An 18176-nucleotide genomic window follows, 5' to 3' on the forward strand; every position below is an offset into this window, starting at 1 on the left:
AAAATTTAAAATTGTAACGATGTCTATGATGAGAATAACTCAACCCAATAAATATATTTAGCTATAGCTATATTTGCGGAATAACAATCATTTGAAATATTTGAATCATTTCATTCGGGTATGCATTGTTTTGAAATTCTAATTTAGATAATGAAAGCTAAATTTTCATTACAGAGAAATCCACCACTTAATTTTGAATCGAGTTCAATTTAATAAATTTCAACCGATGATGAACAAGAATACCATAGCAAATACGAAATTTAATACTCAAGTTAATGACGAGGTATCTCATGAGGAATCTGCTGTTTGGCAGCAAAAGTCTCAAAAAGCTTGGGAACTGTTTACTGAAATTCGTGATCAAGAAGTATCTCCAACAACGAAACATATTTTTGATGTATTTGTAATAATACGTGAATTGGAAACATGAAGCGGAACAAAGTATGAATGTTCAAGCTTCTGCCAAAAGAACTTTCGAAGATTGTTTATCAATTGAAAATACTTTGGTCGAATTCTTGAAAAATGTCATTTATTCAGAAGATTCAATTGAATGTCTAGATCAACCGACTACAACAATCGAACCAGTAATCAATGAGACAACAATCGAACCAATAATCAATGAGGATCGACGAGATCCGGGACCATCAAGCGAAGATAATTGCTTATTTTGTAATGGGTTTCATACATCCTATGCATGCAATATGAATAATTTGGATAAAATCATCATATTGTCGAACGAAGACCGTTGCTATAAATGCTTTAATCAGGGTCATTTTTGCTCCGAATGCGACAAAGAAAGTTGCATTAAATGTGGAGGTGACCATGACAAAAATATTTGCCAATTAGATATTTAGATTTGAAGCCATTCTCATTTTTTAAAAATAAGTTTATCAAAAAAAAGAAAAAAAATTATTTTGAAATCATAATTTTTAAAAAAAATTACAACTAAAGCCATCTATTGGAAGCATTTGACTTTAGCTGCTCATTTCCTTTTTCCGATGTTTATTTACTCATGAATTTTTTTATTTTCATTTTTTTCGATCGTAATTTGTTTTTTGTATTTAATTCTCTTAAATTTGGTTAAATCATGTATCCCGTGAATAAAGTAAGTTCAATTTCATTACTAAAATTGAAATTTTAATTTGAATAAATTCTTTTACAGGATTGTCATGTTGAATATTATTCGCACGAAACAAACCATTTCAACGTTGATAAGTTTAAAATTGACGAATTATCATCATTACAATCCATTAGATTTGATATTAGAAATGAATCAATCGATAAATTCCAATTTGATGTTCGAATGATAACCAATGAAATCCATTCAATGTTAGTAGGAGAAGCAAAACTATTTCCAAAGTTTTTGCCTGAGTCGATCATTAAAGACATAATCAAAAAAATTAGCAACATAGATGACAATTTCCGTAAAAGATTTGCCATCCACCAGACAAATCTGGAAAAAATGGCATCGCCAAAATCAAAATCAAAAACTTTTGATGTAAGTAAAGACCTTAGTATGACAGTGTAACAATTTTTTCATTTTTACAGCAATTTGTTTTAAAAAAGTTTCGAAATTTAAACAACAATTTCAAGAACAAAATCAAACGAAAAAACAAATGTCAAAAATGTTCCTGCATTCAAGGATGTCAATGTCAATGCCATTCTATGTCTAATCATATTAATGAACAACATAATCTTAATATTATTGATGATAATGATAATGATATTGATGAAATCAATATAATTGATCTAACTAATACTAATTCTACTAATGATTAATCCATCCAAAAATCGATCAGTTAATCGATAAAATTAATGATGAATGATCCTATATTTCAAATAATAATAATGATGATGATAATGTTAAACATATCAGTAGATGTTTTTTGTTTCAAAAAATTGAAAAGTCCAACAAATGATCGATTGCGCATAGTCAAATGGCTAGCTATTTCCAATACTAATACTTTGTTAGTAAAATGGTATTTGCGCTTCAAAATTTTTTTCGATATAACTATTTTCTATACTTCTCTCTCGTTCGTTATCAAAATTCAAGGTCAAAAGTTAGAATAAAGTCTTTCATATCAGTATACCACTGCTTAAATTTTTTGTGGTCTGATTTTTCTCAGTCCAATTTCGAACGTTCGAATTTCATCATCGTCGTTCGATTTCCATGCTTTTTCATCCGATGTTTTATTTGGTCGATGTAATTTTTTTTTTTTTTGGTTCAAGATCATCTAAATAATCATAATTTTTTCAATAAAAAATGGACAGCAATTTCAAAAACAAATTCCCGAATTTAATGGTAATGCCATGATAATCGTGATTTGACAATCATATCGATAACGATGAAATATCATATCAATATAATGCGAATAAACCATTTGAACATTTGATACTTGTGTTAGTTTTGACATTCGAACGAAAACTTGATGAATAAATAAATCGTTTGGAACTTTTTTCTCTTCTAAATCCAAATTGGATTTTTTCAAGGTGAGTAAATACCTAAGTATGGTAGTGTTGAAATTTTTTCTTAATAGTGTTAAAAAACGGTAAATAACATGGCGAATAAATTAAATGATTGTACTTGTCCATTTCTTCCGAAGTAAGTGAAAACCTTAGTATTACAATAAAACTATTTTTTTAGTTTTCAATTATCTTTGCTTTTATTTGATTCAGATTAAAAATTGGTAATTTAACAGACAATTTAGCTTCGATTATTTAAATATTATATTGAATCTTGAAAGGTATAATCATTCATCAACAAATCATCAATTATTGATGAACAAATCGATTTATCATCAACCGACAATCATGAAATAGATCAGCCACAATATTGTTCTGATTTGGTTGATTCAAATGCATCAATAATCGATTTTTTCTTGTCGATGATAATGATGACCATTTTGAAACTGATTTTCATATTTTGTTTGGTAAAAATGAAGATGATTTAAAAGCTATTGATAAATTTTTTCCAGTTCATTTTATGCTAGAAATATTGAAGGTAAGTCAAGAATAATGATCAAGATTTAATTTTTAAAATTCACAATAATAATACCAAACTTAAAAATCCAGTATTTTTCGATAACAAAAATTATAAACAATGTTATTGCTCAACATCCATTTTTGATTGACGAAATATTGAAAAATCGAGTGTTCTTCCTAGGCAACAACGAAATCATTTTCAAAATAAAAACGAATTAGATACTACGGACAAAAAAAAATTATTAGATTGATCGGCGATTTTTCATTCAAAATTTTTTGCAGGATATATGACTTTATCATTAAACATAGCCAAATGTTTATGTTTTTATTAGCTCAAAGAGACCTGTTGAACCAATTACAGATGTGATGGATTAAACAAAAACTAAGGTGAGAATTTTTATTTGACTTTGATGATAATTGATGTTTCGATATCTATTCCTCTATGAATGCAATCGATCTTAATATTGGTTGGTTTCAATCTAGTGATGGTCCAATAAACAGCTTAAGATTGCTGAAATTATGAAATCTTGGAATTACTACAACTAATTTTTCGGTAATTCTCCATTATTTGTTTAGACTTAACTAAATTATTTTTTATGTATATTCTAGGGTGTAATCATTTGCCCATTGAACAAGAAAAAATTCAAAAAAAAAATCAAGGATTGATTTCGATATCAATACATTGAATTCCATCAATGAAACGGAACCAGAATGCTCGTGAGTTTTATTTTCATTTATTAAACACGATTTCTAATTCTCAATTCAAATCCAAACAGCGCTTTTAATTTCTGATGGTATTGTATGATGAATTGAAAACTTTGGTTCGAAAAAAAATTCTATCAAGATGCGCTAGAATTTATTGGTTTGGCTATCAGTTTATAATTCAGTTTTTGCTGATTTTCATATTTTTGGTAATTGGTATTCTCTATCATTCAATTTAACCTAGCTAAATTATTTTTCATTTCAGAAGTATCAATATTACAATTTGGTTCTGTTGATCGGCAAAGTTCAGAATCAATCGATAAATTCAAATTTGATGTTCGAATGATAACCAATGAAATCCATTCAATGTTAGTAGGAGAAGCAAAACTATTTCCAAAGTTTTTGCCTGAGTCGATCATTAAAGACATAATCAAAAAAATTAGCAACATAGATGACAATTTCCGTAAAAGATTTTCCATCCACCAGAAAAATCTGGAACCGTTCCGAATAAATTTTTCCCAATTATCCTGAAAATGACAAAAGATTTTCTGTTTTATAGTGGAAAATTGGCGATTGATTTTGCTTTAGATTGATTGACCCTAAACTATGGTAAGAATTTTGATTTGACTTAGTTGATGATAATCAATGTTTCAATATCTATTCCTCTTTGAATGCAATCGATATTAAGATTGATCGGTCTCAATCTTTATTTCAAATTGTGATGGTCCAGTAAAAAGTTTAAGGAAGCTGATATTATACGCCTTATAAAATATTAGAATTATTACAACTAATTTTTCGGTAATTCTTCATCATTTTTTTTTGACTTGGCTAAATTATTTTTTATTTTAGAAGAATAAGTATTCATGGTAATTTGGTCGTTAGTTTGTTTTTCGATAAATTCAATCTGTAACGGTATGTATCTTTTCTTAAACTTGGACTTTAATGAATGATGACAACTAATTCTTGGTTATTTTTACAGATAATAGCCTATATTGAAATTCAATCATTGGTTTTATGGTTCATCCGACTGAAATCCAATTGGAGTTGACCGATGATATAACTATGAATTCATTTTCCTCACCATTGGTCGCGAAAATCCAATCACCTTTAGACTAAGCTAAATTAACGAATCGGATTGAAATAAATTCGTTAATTTAGCTTTTGAACCATCAATTTTGTAATTGAACTACCGACCGATCAAAATGAAATGATTATCAATATTTATTTAATCAATTGATTGTAATTAACCATTTTATTTTAATATATTAATGAAAATTCTATAAATAAATATGATAAAAGTATTCTATGGGGGTTAAATTTATTTAATGGGGGGATAAACGGGTTGAAAGGGGGGGGGTTAAAAGGGCAAAAAATCTGCGGCACCACAGTAGTGCACTACCTTTTGAATGCCATACTGATTGATAGTGCACTACTTTTCAAATGCTATACTGATTGATAGTGTAACATACCAGCTAGTAGTGGACTACCATTCAAATGCTACACTGATTGGTAGTGTGTATACCAAATAGTAGTGCACTACCAAAGCTCAGTTTCGGGCACCCAATCAAATGATAGTTTACACTACTAAATTTTTTTTCTGTGTGAAATGTAAACATTCGATTCGATAAAAAAAAAGATTCGATTCCATTCACAATAATCATTACTGATTCATCGTTACGTGTTTTACGAACAGTAATTATCACACATGTTTGGGGCACGAATTTTCATTTCAAATGAAGAAAAATGCCCGACGATATTGATGATAATCAACAATCATCGATCAATTCGTTTATTCAACGAATAGCCGATAAATTTCGTTTCGAATCTATCGAACAACTTGATGTTCCGATCGATCCAAATGAAACTGGGTGGGATAGAATCCGTAAAAGTTGGCAATCATTCAATCGTGGTGAAGATAATGTTGAATTTAAAATCATTTCCAATGCAATTAGTATGGGGGGAATAACTGGTTTAGTTTTAGGTGCTATGATACAAAATCGTGAAGTTTTTCAATCATTCGTTCAAAAGCATAATACCAATGTTTTTCGCGGTAAATATGAAGCAAATCGTCTATTAACCGATACAATGTATGTTGAATTGTTTATGCGAAGTACTAAACATGGTATACGATATGGCTTATTTGCCGGTACATTTGTTGGTTCCTTGACATTGGCTGCATGTTATCGAAATGATCTATATTATCGTGATTGTGCTTTAGCCGGCGCTGTAACCGGTATCATTTGGAAAGCACATCTTGGTTTGCGGGCAACAATTGTCAATGCAACACTTGGTTCCTTGTTTGGTCTTTCATTTGCAGCAATCACCAGATTATTTATGAAACTATCCGGTACATCTATACGTCAGATGCGTTATGCTCAACAACTTGATGATGATTTTCCAACAAATTAAATTTAATCAATTTAGTTAGTTTGCTTTTTCACTCTATGTCCATTCAATGTAAATAAAGATCAAGTTTCTTTACAAATCGATCTTGATTTCCTCACTCACTCAATTACTACAACAAAGATCAAATCACAAACGAATGAACAAAAGACCAACCTCAATCGTTCCCCATACTCAGTTCATCCATCAATCAATCAAATCAAAGAACGCGCGAGAGAAAAAGAAAATGATTTTTCCCATCATTCCATCAACAACAATGGCTTTCGATTGTTGTTGTTGTCCAAAATAGCCAAGATTTAATCATGAAATGAAAAATGAAGATGATAATGATCATTATGGATGTTGTGATGGACGACCACTACTACTACTACCTTATTGTTCGTATGAATTGGAGCACAAAACATCGAACCATCGATCGATTTTTGATCTCAATCAAAACAGATGGATGCATTTTTGAAAGGCAATCATAAATCGATTGAATGACACCGTGTATATGTGTGATTATTAGTTATTTGCTTGTGGCCAATTTTTTTTGGTGGCCCATATCGTATTTATTATCATTATTAGATTTTCTGATTCCATTCAATTGCTCAATCTGAGCTGAAGGAATTGAATTAATCAGAACAAATAAAAATAAGAAGGCTATGATGATGTATCCATTGATTCTTCACCAATTGTTATGGTTTGTTCGGATTCAACTTCGATCGGTATGATTCGTGGCTGTCCAATAATGGCTGTTGTATTTCGAGCATATTGATATGTTCCTTGCCTAGACATTTTTAGAAAAATATCAAATCAAAAAAGCAATTAGAATTGAATAAAATCAAGGTCACAATGGAAATAAATACCGTTTTCCCTTAAGATTAGCTTCATCATATGGTCGCAAATATTGTACATCTTGTTTGGTTATGATACACAAATCAATATTACTACCCGAACCAAGATCATTGAAAATACCGGCTGCAATTGCATCGCGAACAAGTTTTTTACCATCTTCCAACTTGATATTTTGTTTTTGTTGCGAAATCAAATTGAAAAATAAAAATGAAAATCATCCATTGTCGATTGAAAAAAACTTACGCTTAAATCTGGCTTCCAACGTGTTTCAAATACAGCCATTGCTGCTAACGAACCAGAACCCATTGTTGCATAGGGTAATTTATCGGTTGAACCATGCGGTGCAACTGAATAAAGACGTGGACCAAATTTATCAACACCGCCCAAAACTAAAGCAGCACCAACATAACCTTGATATCTTTTGAAATCAATATTAATTGCAATTCAAAAATCAATCATGTTAATTATTGACTATCACTTACCGATAAAGATATTGTTTTATTAAGCGATTTGCAACACAAACCGGTACCTGTTTGCCTGTATTCAAACGTAATAATTCTAATTGTGAACTAATCATTCGTGTAACGGCATCAGTATCGGCAGCAGTACCTGCACCACAACAATACATATTTTTAGCCAGATAATGAATTTTTACACAATTTTTATCGGCAACAACTGAACCAGATGTTGCACGAGTATCGGCACCCAATATAACACCATCTTTGAAAATTATACCGGCAATAGTTGTACCAGTTTTTTGTACTTTAGGAATTGGATAACCTTTTTCTTTCAAATATTCATTTCTAAAGTAATTTTTTTAAAAACAGATTTTAAAATATTTCACACAATCAAATTTATTACCTTTGAAAATTTTCAAAATTAAATCCACCAGTAGGTATTTCGGGCAAAATTTTAGATGACATTATTGTTGAATGTTTCGTTTAACGGTGACAGTAATAATTTTAATACAATTTTTTCAAATCAAAAAACAAAATGAATCCAAGTTGACAATTGAAAAAGGCAATGACTTGGCGAAATCAAGCAAAATATCACACGCACAAAGCAGTATGCAAAGAATCGAATAATCGATACAATCGATATTTTAACCAAAACAAAAAATTTATCTAAACCACGTAAACATTCAAATTCTTTTTGGATGATGATGATAATAAACATTACAAACTCTATTGATAAAATTATTTATTAATTTTATCAAATTTCAAAGCATTAACAACAACAATGGTTGATATAAATATTCTATGTAAGTACAAAAAAAGTAGAATCTTATGATTAAAATGATCTAATTATCAAATGGTTAGCTGATAATCATTTCGGTATGCTGTTGCCATCTTATTCGAATTCTACTTATGAACAAACAACAATGATTGGCAATGATTATCTAGATTCGATTGATGAAAACGATTTGATTACATTCATTAATTCGGATAATTTCGATCATTCATCATCCTCACCACCATCATCATCAGATCAATATTTTATTGATACCCCACCTGAAACACCAGTCAATCATCAAATGACCACAACTAATAATATTGTTGATTTCTATAATAATAATAATAATAATGTTGTAAATAATTTAATGGATTGGAATGGAAATTATCATGAAATCAATTCATCATCATCATCATCATCAAACAATCATCATAGTGATAGTGATAATTCGAATGGTTCAATCACTGTCAATACTTGTCATCCTATGATTTATACAACCGATAATAAAACTAATACAATATCGAAGATCACTGCAAAAAATGGCTACAATTCTTTGCTGGAAAATAATGGCCGAAGAATATCATCTAATGCTCATCATCATCTCAATATTCAACCAAAAGCCACAACTAACAAAATATCTAATCATAAATTAAAAGAACAACGAGAAAATCTTCAAAAACAAAAACTTGAAGCACGTAAATTACGCAATCGAGAAACGGCATTGAATTCTCGATTAAAAAAGAAAGAATATTTGGAAAATCTGGAAACACAAGTAAAACGATTGGGTAAAGAAAATACTGATCTAATGTTGGAGAATGCATTGTTGAAACAAAAAATCCTGGATCTCGAACAAGAAATCGGTCGATTCCGATTGCTAGATATGAATGGCAATTTTACCGATTCTTCTGTTGTAGCGAACAACCAGAAAAAAGTTAAAATAAGTTTCTTTGCTGTGGTATTTATGTTTCTGTATCAGATTTCACCGTATCTGATATCAATGTCGGCTGAACAAAATGGAAACCACAACATTTCTCCTAACATGATTGTTTTTCCCAATCAAAATTTTACGGCCAATTCATTCAACAATGATGGAAATGATCATCATATTTTGCGAAAATTGCTTTGGAAAGGCGAAGAACAGGATTATTTTCGAAAATTTTCCACAAACAATTTTCAATCACAAAATTCACAACAATATTATTCGAATCAAACAAAAATTGGCTGTGAAAATTATTATAATCGTACTGATCTTATACGTTTGGAAAATGAACTTCGTGGATGGTTAACCAGATTTAAATTGGAAGAAAATGAATCTCGACGGCGACAGCAACAACATTCAACATCCTCGAAATCGAAGAAAAAATTATTATATAATCTTAAACATGTTCCAATACCAAGATTAAAACTTTGGATGATACAAAAACAACGTTATATGGATTATCTGAATGAAGAATCACCATCAGAGCATTCATCATCGTCATTTGATGATGATAGTCATTTTGTGCCATACGATCTGGAAAATCTAATGTCTACTATACATAGACGTGATGATACATTTTATTATCTATCCTATCCATCTAAAGGTCATCTAATCCTGCCACCAATGTCAAATCGAACCGATATTCGGCCACGTTTTTCGTTCCTAATACCAACTGTTTATAATTTTAATCAACAATCAAACAATTCCAACAACACCAATCATCATAATCATAATGAAACTGGATTAACATTACCATCCGATCATCTATATATGTTACAAATCGATTGTCAAGTTATTAATACTAAAGTTACATTGATCAATATCAATGATCAACATCAATATGGTAAACGTAAACTTCGATCATCATCCAAATCTAGCATTAGCGGCAATGGCAAATAATAACAATTTTGAAATTAAAATTAGAAAAAAAGCTTTATTTAACAATTTTGTTTTCAGTTTGGTTTTTTTCTCTCATAAAAATTTCAAAAAGGCAATACATTTTTAATCAATAAAATCATTCATTTAATGACCACGACGATCAACATCACGTCTTCGCGGTGCTGCTTTGATAATATTATCCACACGTAAAATCATTTCGGCTGCTTCAGCTGCTGAAATCAATACTTGTCGTTTGACAACAAACGGTTCGATGATACCCAATTCAATCATATCAGCTGTACGCCCTTCATTCATATCTAGACCATAAGTATGTTTACCTTGTGAATGATAGGCACGTAATTCGGAAATTAATTGTGCACTATCATAACCACCATTATCGGCAATAATTGTGGGCAATTGTCGTAGAGCGTGAGCAAATGATTCGATTGCAAACGATTCTTTTCCAGGTGTTTGTTCGGCTAATTGTGTTACAACATGAGCCATTAACAATTCACCGGATCCACCACCATAAATGATTCGTGAATCTTTAACGGTTTGAGTAAGGACACAAAGGACATCATGTAATGATCGTTCAGCTTCATCTAAAATTTGTTGTGTTGCACCACGAATAACAATCGTACAAGCTTCACCTAATGGTACACCCGAAAATTTCAACACTTTATCATCACCAATCATAACTTCTTCAATAAGATCACATTGGCCAAGTTTCACTTGATCTGGATTGCCGAATGTTGAAACAATTTCACCACCGGTAACCAAAGCCAAACGTTCAATGCCATCAAAATCGGCATGTTCAATGGCCATGACACCAGCATCGGCAAACAATTGCTCGGGATAATTATAAATAAGTTGACGATTGATAAATACATTGATATTATGTTTCAGAATCAAATCGACTTTTTCACGCATTTTTTCTTTTTCGGCCAATTCTAATTCGGCAACTTTAGCAACCGAATCTACTTTGACACGTGAACCAAATACTTTGATTTTATCAGTATCCATCGGTGTATTGGCAATCAAAATTCTAGCTTTTTCAATTCGTTTTGGTTGATTCACTCCGGGTCTTTTGTTGAGAAGGAAACCTTCTTCCAGATATGAATCGCTTAGTCGACCCCCCAATTTTCTTATTATCTGTATAGCATTTAGATCACCCGATCCTTTCAATCGAAGAACAGCATCTACAGCCAATTTAGCGAATAAATCTTTATGTTGGGATAAAATTTTCGAACTTAATGTTGTACGGGCAATATTCATAAGATCCGAACGAAATTGATCGACATTGTCGCTACGATTTTGTGCAGATTTTTCCAACGCCAATCGGGCTGCATCAACAGCTTTACGCCAACCCGAAATAATTGTCTGTGGATGAATTTTCATTTCGATCAATTTTTCTGCTTCACGTAAAAGTTCGGCTGCCAATACGGTTACCGATGTGGTACCATCACCAACTTCATCATCTTGTGTTTTGGAAATATCAACCAATACTTTACTGGCCGGATTATCCACACCGATCGATTTCAATATCGTGGCACCATCATTAGTTACTTCAACCTTTCCTTCATTTCGTCCTTCGTTCAATAGAATTTTATCCATACCTTTTGGTCCTAAAGTACTTTTGACCAATTCACCAATAGCAATAGCACCGATAAACGATGAAAGACGTGCTGTCTCGGCTTTCTCTTCATCAGCTTCGGTTTTTAAGATATTGACCGGATTCAACGAACGACTTTGAATATTCAACATGGTGAATGAATGATTGTAAATGAATTGAATGAAAACAATGAAATCAAATCAAATTGAAATTTTTTAAAAATAATTTTTCGTAACAATTCGAAACAATGAAACAACGTGCTCTGTTCGTGTATTTCGCACACACCTTCACACGCATGCCTATTAGAGAACCCAAATTGGTCACATTCACAACAAAAAGTACAGGATTTTTTTCAATTTTTCAATCAATCAGAAAATAATTAATCAATATTGAAACATCAAATCTTTAATTTGAACATTTCAAATTTTGTGCGATTAAAATTAAAAAATTCGATCAAAATCTGATTAGAATAATGATTTTGAAGAAAATTTCGTAACATAGTTTATGAAGGGATAGTTACACGTTGTTATGCTTCCTTTTCTTCCTTTTGATTCTGTGTGTGGTGTGAGTTTTTTCATTTAGTGTTTGGAATTTTTTAATTTTTTGTCCGAAAATTCGGTTTTTTCTAAACAATTTCAAAAATGGTTTCTGGTCTGAATACATCATCCGATTTGAATTGGTTGATCACCCGTAATAGTTCATGCTATTTGCTAAAACGACGTGGTGTTAATCATCATTTCAGTACGGATCCAATGAATCCAAAAGGTCTTTATAAACCACGTTTTCAAGGAACAATTCAACGACGAGCATTGAGCGTTCAGGAAAATCCATCCGGAAAAGGTGTCGTTATGGTGTACAAAAAACGTTCGAACCAAAATAAGCCGGCCCAAGCATTGAATCGTGTAGTTATGAATCGTAATGCTCGCCGCACTACACGTAACATTAAACAATTTGTTAACAAACAAAATTATCGAAACGATTTGAAGAATGTAAGTCATTCATCATTCATAACTCTTATTTATCTAATTATTTAATTCGAATAGGTTGTATTGAGAAAAGCCAGTGCATTGTTGCGAGCACAACGAATTAAAAATTCCAAAAAAACTCGTCAATCCAAAAAGAAAGAATAATTAAATTCATTTTGAAAAAATGTATTTTTAATGATGGTTTAAATAAATGAATAAAAACGACGTTTTTCATTTTTTTCTAAATCCAAATTAATTTTTGTTTATCTTCACTGCAAACCATTCATCGATCCATACCAATCGAATAAGATTTATAATTCTATTAAGATAACGATGATAAAACAACAAGAAAAAATAGGAATCCACAACGTGTTTAGGAATTAAAAACTGCTAATCAAATGAATGAATGATAAAGGAATGGAATCTTCTAACAGAAAAAATGTTTAAAACAACAAATGAAATGAAAAGGTTATATGCGGTGGTTTTGTTTTGTGAAACAAAAATGAATAAAACACAAACTAAATATCAATCAAGAGAGAGTAGTAGTTGTATGTTGGTTAGACAATGTTCCATGAAATGAAAAAACACAAATGTCACACAATGTGTTTTTCAATTGCTAAGTGAACGTAAATCTTCAAGAAAACTTGATGGTGTCATAAGATGATCGCCACCTAAAAATTGGATGAAAACAATCATCAATCAGATAATAATGATAATTGAAAAAAAACATACCGATAATAACTTCCCAATTTTTCGAAGCTGCAGTAACTTCATAAGCACATCTCATTTCGGAATAAGTTGAACCACCCAAAATGAAAACAATCAAACGTGGTACATTTTTGATATTCAAGGAATTTTTTTCCTTATGCCAATGACCATAACGCATACTGGTTGGTGCTGGACGACCAAAACTAGTCGGTGCACCACGACCAGATAAATATTGAAAATGTTTTTGATCCAATTTATCTTCGATTGCATCCTCCATAATATCTTTGATAACCGGTGTCCATCTTGACATTTGATAAGTTTGTTCAGTGATTCGTTCTTTTCGTGGATATTGACATACTTTACGACGACTACCATCGGTAACAATATTGACACCCAGATGACTCATATTTGTAATAATTGATTTATCCGATACTGGAATCTGTGCATGTTGAATCAATTTTGTTAGATTCTCTTCACTAATACCATTTTTGGAAAGAATATAAAGAAGAATAATACGAATTTTATCGAAAATTTCAAAATTCTGATCCAACAATATTGGTACAATATTACGCATTGGATCTTTAATTTTTTCACCATCAGCATCGGTTCCCATTGCTAGATCCTGTTCCACCCGACATAATTTATCCACATAACCTTGATATCGTTTCATACAATCTTCGGCCAAATGTAAATGTGTGGAATATTTGCTCAGCTCTTTTTGATATTGTGGCATTTTTTTAATCATTTGCGACAAATCTTTCAGACTAGTTTTATCATTAGTATTCATTCGTTTACTTTCAACAAATTTTTTCAATTGTTTTGTTACGTTTTGTGAGACTAGTGCAATATGTTGATGTCTTAATTCGGCCCATATTTCATCATTCTCATCCAATAAAACTTCTTTCTCACGAATTTCATTTGATTGTTGAATTTCAAATTTATAGACATCATTTTCAATGCTCAATAAATCATATGCCATTGCCTGGAATGTCAGTTCATGCAATAATGGGGATACACAATCGAAACCACGATCCAAAATCAATAATTGCGAACGTGCTTTTTCCGGTCCTTCACCCATGGTAGGTTCATCCGCTTTATAGGCAATCAATTTTTGATGTACAGCATGTGCAAACTCATTGTTTCGATCGAAGCCGGTACGAAACCGGATGCTAGGATATTCGCCCAATGTTGCACATAATGTAGCCAATTGTTCGGCCAATCTTTCTTGGGCTTGTGAACGAACCGCAGCTTTGTTTGGGCTGAAAAACATGGAGAATGCTTCGGCCGAATCCAATGAATATACTTGTGATTCATATGGTAGGAAAGCAATATTAACTTCTTTCAATGATTTTATATGTTTTGCACATGGACTTTTCGATAATTCGTTGAATAAATCATCCGGACATGTTTCGGTAAAAAATACATGTGCAGCACGATAAAGTGCACAACGTGTACTAAGAAAATCTTGTTGCAATAATCGAATTGACTAAGTAAATTCAAACAAAACAAAACAAAACAATTTAGCAATGTAAGATTGGACAAATCTCCAATGAATATTTACCTCCTATAATCATTATCATTATGGGAGAAAAATAGAGATTTTAATGGAAAAAAATATCATTCCAATTTCAAAACATACCCTATCCATCGGTGAAATAAGATATATTGCTTCCATATTTGGTAATGGTTCGCGTTTTTTACCAATATCTTCAACAATAGTAATACCTTCGGTTGCAATTTCATGCATTTTACAACAAGATGATATCATACGCATACCCAATTGATCAACAATCAATACTTTCCATTCACCTTTCTTATGGCTAACACGAACAACATCGTTCATAATCTCTGTGTTGAGAGAAAATATCATCATTATCATCGAATCAAATCAATTTAATTAACTTACTTTGGCCAACTAATAATTTCAGAGCCATATTTTTCTTCTTCTTTCGAAGTTTCTTGACCAAAATTCTGATCAATTAATTTCCAGATTTGTTGTTGTTGTTGTTATTGGGCGAAATAATGATGACAGACTCGCCATAAACAAAAATAGCAACAAAAAAATGACACATATATAGCCATATGGCCACTACAACCAACCAACCAAACAGCAGCATAGAAGTAAAATACATCATACATTTAACACACACACACACATAGCCAAGTTAATTTAATGATGATAATTATATAGCCAAGTTAGATCCTGGATCACCAATCAGCCAACCGATAAGCTATATAGCGTTTGACATTATTCATTCTTTTTGACGCAGTCACATATCAAGACGCATTCAGGACGCTTAATTTTTGATTTTTTTGGGGGGAAATTTCATTATCGAATTTTGAATTTTTTTTCTGATCTGGGTTATAAATATCGATAGAAATTTGATCTGAATCATTGATGAAAAACAGCAATCAAAAAAAATGACGGAAGAAAAAAGTAAAAAATCTCAAGTGGATAAAACAATGGAAACAGCTGTGAATATGGGATTATTTAGTAAAAGTTTAGCCAATAAAGTAACAATAATTACATCGATGAATCAATTTGCATTCAAATTATTTCGGGTATTTGCTAGTCGTCATCAACGTGATTCGAAAAATATGTGTTTTTCACCATTGGAAGTATTCAATTCATTAGTAATGTTATTGATTGGTGCAAAAGGTGCTACCGAATTACAATTAGAGGATATGCTTTGTCTACGTGAATTTAATCAACAAGCCAGATATGATGAATTAATTGATTTGATCAAATGGATTATCAAAAGTAATCATGAAATTATGGTCTATGGTACAGTCATTTATTTAGATCATCGATTGAATTTAAATCCAGAATATTTAGAAAAGTTGAAAAGTATATTTGAAATTAAACCAAAACGTATTGATTTCTCCGGGATCGATAATGCAATCTATATGATTAATAAGGATGCATATGAAATGACTGATGGTATTATTGAAGGTGTTATCAACCGCAAAGATCTTCAAGATGATAGCCAAAAAGTAAACTTGGTTATATCGAATGCTGTATTTTTTCGTGGTTACTGGCTATTCAAATTCGGCAATATTCATAAAGAACAATTTTATTATAGTGAAGGTATGAAGTCGGCTAACATTGATATGATGTCACATATTGGTTATCATCGTTATTATTATGATAAACAATTACAAGCACAAACTGTATCTATTGCATATGTTGCAAGTGATATTCGTATGGTTCTAATAATGCCTGATCAAATTCGTAACGAAGCTATTACATTGGTTGAGTATTTAAATTCGGATAAACTGTTGCAATTATTTTGGAATCTACAAAATCAACCAAAATCATTGACAGAATTAACTATACCAAGATTTGCGTTGGAAGCACATAAAGTTTCATTACAAAAATCGGTCAAACAAATGGGTGCCCGATCGATTTACGATCCGGAAAAAGCTGATTTAAGTGGAATTTGTTCTAATGGACGTGTTCATCTAACCAAACTTGTACATAAAGCATTTATTTTGGTTGATGAAAGAGGTTCACATCAATATACAAAAAAGGTAAGCGCTGTTTTGGGTTAGGCTGACCATGATAATTTGAATTTTTTTAATTTCAGGCTCATGAAACTGGTCGTTTTGCTCGGCAACAAATTGAAAATGTGAAAGGTGCAAGTAATACAAGAGAGCAATCGGATAAAGTAACTGTTCATTTTAAAGCAAATCATCCATTTGTATTTCTTATTCTGGATAAAATAACTGGTGTTGTTTGTTTTTGTGGTGTATTTGCTGATCCAACTGAAATACTTGAAGTTGTGCCTGAGCATGAATTATCTAATGAACAAATTACACAATTATTAGCCGAAAGTGATCAAAAAACATTCATGGAAGATGCATCAATCGATTCAACATCATCCAATGTTTAACTATCCTATGGTTTGATTTTGATTTTGAATTGATATTTGACAGAAATCCAAATCAAATCAATAATTTATTGTCAAAATGTTTTTGAATAAATGCAATAAAAATACATTCAAGTAATGAATTGATAAAATAAAAAATTCATCATTGAGAATCTTTTTCAGCAACAGGTAACACACTGGTTGGAACAGGTATGCATAAAACTTGATCATACGATCGTTGACAGCAATTAAACACAGTTACTACACAGCTAATATAACTGTAAAACAAAACTATTAATAGAATCTTTCAACTATTCAATACGATCATCATGGTCATGATTGTCGTCACATTTTAATAAATCTTTGTCCAATTAAACATTATTTGAATTTCAAATTAGTTAATAAGAGAAAAATGGAAAACACTTTGTTACCCAAAATGTTGTTTTGCAAACCAAAAGAATTTTTATTTGAATTAATTCACGGGAAAAAAACCACCAAAGAGATCATCAACCTGAAAATGTTTATTATTTTTGAAAAAAAGAATGATCAAAAAACGTGCACATAGCATCGTATGATAATTGATGATGAATAAATAACTTGACAATGACCTTGAAGAGTGGTGGTTACATTCCAGAAAAAATTTGAAAAACAACACTACACTGATTTATTGGATGATGATCATTGATCGATTAATTGATTCAAAATCAATGGATCGATGGATAATCATCAGCATCATTATTCCATCAACGAAAAAAAAACAAAAAGAAAAGAATTTAAATTTTACTGTTGAAATTGATTGTGGTAAGGTAAAGTGATAATTCGAAATAAAATAAAATAACATTCCAAATTCGAATGTTAATTTTTTTCGCTAAAAATGCCCGTCCCAAAATGGGAGGGGCAATTTTTTTGTTTTTCGTGTTTAGGGTTCCTATTTGTATTCGAAATGGATGCTTTTTTCAGTTTTTCTTTCTGCCTTTGATTATTGCCTATCAAGCCAAAAATTCATTGAT

At 31.2% G+C, this 18176-nt stretch overlaps 8 protein-coding genes across 14 annotated transcripts; 5 read left to right on the forward strand and 3 right to left on the reverse strand.

Annotated features, from left to right (window-relative positions):
- Positions 1–424: 424 nt before the first annotated feature.
- Positions 425–4982, forward strand: LOC113793088 (uncharacterized). 7 transcript variants are annotated; one of them, XM_075822329.1, is made up of 14 exons: positions 425–1102; positions 1160–1495; positions 1546–2487; positions 2535–2599; positions 2642–2684; positions 2742–2998; positions 3070–3366; positions 3463–3532; positions 3589–3696; positions 3756–3890; positions 3947–4290; positions 4370–4479; positions 4531–4593; positions 4661–4982. In XM_075822329.1, exons 1-3 carry the CDS (start codon positions 1085–1087, stop codon positions 1774–1776), a joined length of 585 nt encoding a protein of 194 aa, XP_075678444.1. In that variant the 5' UTR covers positions 425–1084; the 3' UTR covers positions 1777–2487; positions 2535–2599; positions 2642–2684; positions 2742–2998; positions 3070–3366; positions 3463–3532; positions 3589–3696; positions 3756–3890; positions 3947–4290; positions 4370–4479; positions 4531–4593; positions 4661–4982. The 7 variants fall into 7 exon arrangements, with proteins under 7 accessions (XP_075678444.1, XP_075678445.1, XP_075678442.1 ...); XM_075822330.1 differs by having other exon boundaries at positions 2674–2684; XM_075822327.1 differs by having other exon boundaries at positions 1546–2200; positions 2269–2487; positions 2674–2998.
- A 299-nt stretch (positions 4983–5281) lies between these two features.
- Positions 5282–7958, forward strand: 140up (RPII140-upstream gene protein). Its single transcript, XM_027342635.2, has one exon. The coding sequence runs from the start codon at positions 5425–5427 to the stop codon at positions 6088–6090; it is 666 nt and encodes a 221-aa protein (XP_027198436.1). The 5' UTR covers positions 5282–5424; the 3' UTR covers positions 6091–7958.
- On the reverse strand, positions 6579–7915 carry LOC113792711 (proteasome subunit beta type-7-like). Its single transcript, XM_027342633.2, has 5 exons — positions 7783–7915; positions 7404–7724; positions 7165–7339; positions 6933–7084; positions 6579–6853 (listed from the first exon to the last, which is right to left on the reverse strand). Exons 1-5 carry the CDS (start codon positions 7842–7844, stop codon positions 6727–6729), a joined length of 837 nt encoding a protein of 278 aa, XP_027198434.2. The 5' UTR covers positions 7845–7915; the 3' UTR covers positions 6579–6726.
- A 91-nt stretch (positions 7959–8049) lies between the features above and the next one.
- On the forward strand, positions 8050–10176 carry Atf6 (bZIP_ATF6 domain-containing protein ATf6). Its single transcript, XM_027342620.2, has 2 exons — positions 8050–8182; positions 8241–10176. Exons 1-2 carry the CDS (start codon positions 8161–8163, stop codon positions 10031–10033), a joined length of 1815 nt encoding a protein of 604 aa, XP_027198421.2. The 5' UTR covers positions 8050–8160; the 3' UTR covers positions 10034–10176.
- Positions 10048–11907, reverse strand: CCT2 (chaperonin containing TCP1 subunit 2). Its single transcript, XM_027342623.2, has one exon. It carries the CDS (start codon positions 11774–11776, stop codon positions 10157–10159), a length of 1620 nt encoding a protein of 539 aa, XP_027198424.1. The 5' UTR covers positions 11777–11907; the 3' UTR covers positions 10048–10156.
- Positions 11908–12155: 248 nt separating this feature from the next.
- Positions 12156–12841, forward strand: RpL28 (ribosomal protein L28). The gene is made up of 2 exons (XM_027342637.2): positions 12156–12613; positions 12668–12841. Exons 1-2 carry the CDS (start codon positions 12266–12268, stop codon positions 12752–12754), a joined length of 435 nt encoding a protein of 144 aa, XP_027198438.1. The 5' UTR covers positions 12156–12265; the 3' UTR covers positions 12755–12841.
- On the reverse strand, positions 12760–15365 carry Rop (Syntaxin-binding protein Rop). Its single transcript, XM_027342621.2, has 4 exons — positions 15204–15365; positions 14937–15145; positions 13322–14783; positions 12760–13260 (listed from the first exon to the last, which is right to left on the reverse strand). Exons 1-4 carry the CDS (start codon positions 15229–15231, stop codon positions 13199–13201), a joined length of 1761 nt encoding a protein of 586 aa, XP_027198422.1. The 5' UTR covers positions 15232–15365; the 3' UTR covers positions 12760–13198.
- A 45-nt stretch (positions 15366–15410) lies between these two features.
- LOC113792709 (serpin B8-like) lies at positions 15411–17309 on the forward strand. The gene is made up of 2 exons (XM_027342627.2): positions 15411–16828; positions 16885–17309. Exons 1-2 carry the CDS (start codon positions 15719–15721, stop codon positions 17188–17190), a joined length of 1416 nt encoding a protein of 471 aa, XP_027198428.2. The 5' UTR covers positions 15411–15718; the 3' UTR covers positions 17191–17309.
- Positions 17310–18176: the final 867 nt, after the last annotated feature.

This window comes from Dermatophagoides pteronyssinus, unplaced genomic scaffold (assembly GCF_027571235.1).
Source record: "Dermatophagoides pteronyssinus isolate colony J.1.1.1.1 unplaced genomic scaffold, Derpt_VIB-CSIC_2022.12 sq0016, whole genome shotgun sequence".
Lineage (NCBI taxonomy): Eukaryota > Metazoa > Arthropoda > Arachnida > Sarcoptiformes > Pyroglyphidae > Dermatophagoides > Dermatophagoides pteronyssinus.